Raw genomic sequence first — 5000 nt, 5'->3', positions numbered from 1 at the left:
AGAAAGGGAGAGTGCCACGAAATTCGGTGAAATTTCGGCTCCTCTTCGTCAGACACCATGTATGAAATGACACTCGCCGAAAAATCGTATTAAATAAGGTTATAACGATGTAAGAAAGTCGGCAAAGTTTCAGGGAGTATCGAAATATCGAAATGATTCGCACAAAAATAAATAAGTACGAATGATAGAAATGATAATAGTAATAACAATAATGATAATAATAATGATCATAATAAATACATCAACATGACGCAGGCAATAAAAAATAACTCTCTATCTCTCTCTCTCTCTCTCTCTCTCTCTCTCTCTCTCTCTCTCTCTCTCTCTCTCTCTCTCTCTCTCTCTCTCTCTCTCTCTCTCTCTCTCCCTCTCTCTCTCTCTCTCTCTCCCTCCCTCTCCCTCCCTCCCTCTCCCTCTCCCTCTCCCTCTCCCTCTCCCTCTCCCTCTCCCTCTCTCTCCCTCTCCCTCTCTCCCACCGGAATCACTTTTCCTCCGCCGTACGTGTCACACGCCGACAGATTTTATGCATTCTCCCTTTCTAACTCCCTCCCTCCCTCTCCCCCTCCCTTCCTCCCTCCCTCCCCCCCTCCCTCCCTCCCTCCTGCCCATCACCCCCCTTCCCCTCCCCCCCCATCAAAAAATCTCCCAGCATTACCTCGGGAACCCCATCGAATCCTCGCCGCTGGTGACGAAGCCAAAACGCACGGATCGCGACAAAACGCGTCCCTCTTCCGAACGCGTGCCAGCCGCCGCGAGAGACGAACATAATAAATGATAAATAATAAATAAAATAAAAAATAATAAATGAGATGCAAACGTAATAAAAATAAATATGATAATGATGATGATACAATAAGATCAATATGAAAAAAAATGCGATAATGATAAACAAATAAGTGAAAATATATATTGAATTGGTGGCGGACGGATATTTTTGTCACTTTATAGCGAACATTATTATTTTTTTCTCTTGTAGAAATACAATAATCGAATGCCGATGGAAGAATAATAGCTTATTCGTTCAATATCTAAATAAAAACCTCTTTTTTCATCTCCTTCATTTATTCTGTCCTTCTCTCTCCCCCACTTTATTCGCGCCTTGTTTCTCTCCATTACATCCTTTCCTTGTCTTTTTCTATCTTCCAATTTAATTATTTCTTCTCCCCTTCTCTCTCTACATCTTATTCTCTCCTTCTCCCCTTCCCTCCTCCCTTTCATTCTCTCCTTCTTCCCTTCCCTCTCCCCTTTCATTCTCTCCTTCTCCCCTTCCCTCTTCTATTTCAGTCTTACTTTCTCCTCTTCCCTTTCCATTTATTCTCTCCTCTCTCAAGTTCCCTCTTTTCCTCCCTCTTTTTCTTTCCCCCTTCTCTATCCCCATTCAATTTTCCTTTTCTCTTCACTCTCCCCATTTTATTCTCCCCTCCTCCCCATTCCCGCCCTTCCCGAATCCCGTTTTCTGTTTCCTGCCAATAGAAAACGGGGGGAGAAGCCAGCCAGCCAGCGCGGCAAGACGGCAAAACGGAACAGGAAACCGGAGATTAGGCATGGCAACTTACTGCTTTGATTGCTTTCTTTTCTCCCTCTCTTTCTCCCTCTTTTTTCTTCTTTTTTGACTATCTCCCCTTCTCTCTTTCTCTTTTTTTCCTTTTTTTTCCTATCTACCCCCGTCTGTCTCTCTCTCTCTCTCTCTCTCTCTCTCTCTCTCTCTCTCTCTCTCTCTCTCTCTCTCTCTCTTTGATTACAGGATATTTTGACATGACTCGCTTAGGAAGTGGATTAACTAAAGTGAGCGTACTCTAGGTAATAACTATTGTTGTTGTTTTTTCGCCACGCCCCTGCTCCCGAAAGTCCATCTTTACCGGAATTATTAAATACCACTCCTGGATTAAAAGGGAATAGATTAAGAAGAAAAAGACATTCGCATACGCAAGGCTCATATACGATGCAACACACGTCGAGAAAATTCCAAATATCAAATGTAAAAAAAAAAATCCCCACTTTTACATAGGCCTACATTTTTTTTCTTTTCAAACTCCGGACTCGCTCCCCTACCTCCCCCCCCCACCCTCCAATGGAAATAAATCACCCCCCCCCCCGTCCTCACACTATTCAAAGAGGAGGTGAGAGACAAAGAAAAAAAAAATCAGAACAGAACAGAACAGAAAGAAACAAGGAAGACACAAGAACAGAGGACAGACCAGAAGGGTGGATAGGGTAGAAGGAGAAAGCCACTCTGATGAGGACTTTAGACGGAAGGATGAAATTAATCAAGGGTTGGGGGGGGGGGAGAGGAGGAGGTAAGCAAAGCGTAAAGGGGGGGGGAGGAGGATGGTTACGAGGAAAGGGAGGAAAGGAAGTGAATTGAGGGAGGGAGGAGGGGGGAGGAAAGGAAACAAGAGGGGAAAGCAAGATAATGAATACTAATAAAAACAACCCCAAAAAGTACAAAAAAAAACAGTATAATGGGAAGATGGATTTGATTGCCGGAAGAGCCAGACACAATGGAGTAAACAGAGAGAGAGAGACTTAGAAGATACGATAATTAATCTTTCAAAAATGGAAAATAAAAAAGTTTGAAAAAAAAAAAATCACAAACGAAAAGGAAAACGAGAAACACTCAAAAACGAGGCAAGAAATTCGCCGACAAAACCGAAAATAAGGTAACATTAAGTCATTAAGCTCGTTTACACCAAAGTAATAATCAAAGAGAGGTGTGGTTAGCCTGACTGTTCATCACCCGTTGTTCACCACCTTCGGGAGAGAACAATGAACAACACTTCTATGGCGAAGGAAATGCCAAACAAAGAAAGATTTGAAGAACGAAAACACGAGGAAATTCAACCGGAAAAAAGCTAACCTAAACAACACGTTCGTTTAATGCCTAGCCTTGACTTTTTTTCTTCTCTCTTTTCTTTTCTTTCTTTTTTCATGGTTGGATAAACACCTTTCTTTACTATTGTTAACACTTTAGAGAGTAGTACACTTTGGAGGAACCTCAGTCAACCCTTCCGCGCTAGAATCGTCACGAAGTTAAACTGAAAGTTCGTTAATTCATAACTAATCAAATATATATAAATATATAAATCTATCCCTTATTTTAATATATCTACATTCATATATATCCCTTATATATCATCACCTTGTGCTCTTATTGAATTTTTAAAAAATCAGTCTCAAGAAAACATAATAATGTAATAATAGCTACAATAACAATAACGAAAATAATGACAATAACATCCTAACCACAATGAAAACAACAGCAACAACAACAACAGCAACAACAACAGTAACAACAACAACAGCAGCAACAACACCACCACCACCAACAACAGCAACAACAACAACAACAATACCACCAACAACAACAACAGCAACAACAACAACAACAACAACACCAACCGAAGCGTGACCCAAGCCTGCCATTCGATACCGAATCCCCTTCACGGCGATAAGCGACCGTTAATAAGTGGAGACTCACCTGAGCCTCGCCGGTTATCGATCGCGGTCACGGTCGCCGATGCAATTAAGTAAATGACCAACTACCGAATATTACCGGCGCTTCATTCGCCAACATTAAGGCGTTTTATTACCTCTACTAAATGAGTGAAGTGAAGAAAAAAGAAAAAAAATTAGGTGAGTGAACAAATAGGTGAGTGGAATATGTAAATGGGTGGATGAATGCGTAAATAGGCGAGCAATTGAACAAAAAAAAAATGGGTGAATAAGTAAATAGGTGAACGACTAAATAAATAAATAGGGGAATGGATAAATAAATAAATATACGAATGAATAAATAAATAAATAGGTGAATGAATAAATAAATAAATATGCGAATGAACAAATAAGTAGGTAAATTGGGCAGATAAACAGGTAAAGAAAGACCGAGAAGATTTTCCTTTAAAAGTAAACGAACAAATGAACAAATTAGTCAACAAATAGACGAGTGAATGAACAAACCGCATGAATAAATGAACAACCAGATAAATACCGTAAGGAAGAAGAGAAAGAGAGAGAAACCAAAAAACCGAGTGTCGTGTCTTACCTTTCCTGAGTAGATGCTTGATCCTCTTGGTCCTTCCGGTGAGGACGGCCAGGTGGAGCTCGTCGGGGGACCTGTCCTTCGGCTCCCGACGGAGGGCTCTCATCGGCGAGGGCAACATGGCGCCGAAATTGAAGGGGAGGGGGGTGGGGGAGGGGGAGAAGCGATCACACGAGGTGGGGAAGGGTTAGCGGGGTGGGGGGGGTTAAGGGGGACTTGTGAACGGGTGGTGGTCTTGCGTCTAGGCCCGATCTAGGACGGTGTTCCGAGGGCGGTGTGGTGGTGTTCTTGTTCCATCTGCCGAACCGGGTTTCCAGTACCACTAGTTAGTCTCGCTTTTTCAGATCGATTTGTCGTGCGAGATGATGATGACGATGATGACGACTCATAGGTTCGATTATATAAATAGGAAAAAAAAGGGAGACTTCCACTTCGTATCAGAACAAAGAATCAGTATAAATAAAAAGAAGAAGATACGATCACAGTAATTCAAGCGATCGGGCGTGGAGGTTCCCGCCCACGCTACCACGGAGGCTTTGGCGGCGGTTGCACTACACTTCACTGCACTTCACGCGGCACTTGAGCGAGTATCGGGGTCTCGCAAATTAACGTAGTGTAACTGACCTCTTGAATAGGAAAGAGGGAGTGGGGTGGGGGTGGGGGTAGGGGTGGGGAGGCGGGTAAGGGAAAGCACCAGGGTTGGGAGAGGAAGAGGGGGAGGGGGAGGGTCTGGAAGGAAAGAAAGAGAGAGAGAGAGAGAGTGATGATCCACTGTTAATAGAGCGATGTCAAATTATCCCCCTGAACCGCTGAAGGGAGCGGGGACGACGCGGCGCGCACGCACACACACACACAGACAAACAAACACGACGATGTATTCTATTCGCAGACGACGACCAGGAGCCTCGTGTTGGCGAGACTTGCGCGGCGGCGGTAGGTGAGTCCCGACGTCTGGTCTGGC

At 43.5% G+C, this 5000-nt stretch overlaps 1 protein-coding gene across 4 annotated transcripts in view; it reads right to left on the bottom strand.

The window, feature by feature from the left end:
- Positions 1 to 5000, bottom strand: part of LOC122254346 (uncharacterized) — a 190533-nt gene that overhangs the window by 150555 nt on the left and 34978 nt on the right. For all 4 annotated transcript variants that reach the window (XM_086551297.1, XM_086551300.1, XM_086551299.1 and 1 more), the window contains exon 2: positions 4043 to 5000. This exon is cut by the window's right edge and continues 110 nt beyond it. In XM_086551297.1, the coding sequence (XP_086407423.1) occupies positions 4043 to 4160 (118 nt within the window). In that variant the 5' untranslated portion in view covers positions 4161 to 5000. The remainder of the gene's footprint in view (positions 1 to 4042) is intronic.

This window comes from Penaeus japonicus, unplaced genomic scaffold, assembly GCF_977035675.1.
Source record: "Penaeus japonicus unplaced genomic scaffold, GWHDUDI00000001_assembly GWHDUDI00000025, whole genome shotgun sequence".
NCBI lineage: Eukaryota > Metazoa > Arthropoda > Malacostraca > Decapoda > Penaeidae > Penaeus > Penaeus japonicus.
The sequence above is the reverse complement of the archived record's forward strand: the minus strand, read 5'-3'. Positions and strand labels throughout refer to the sequence as shown.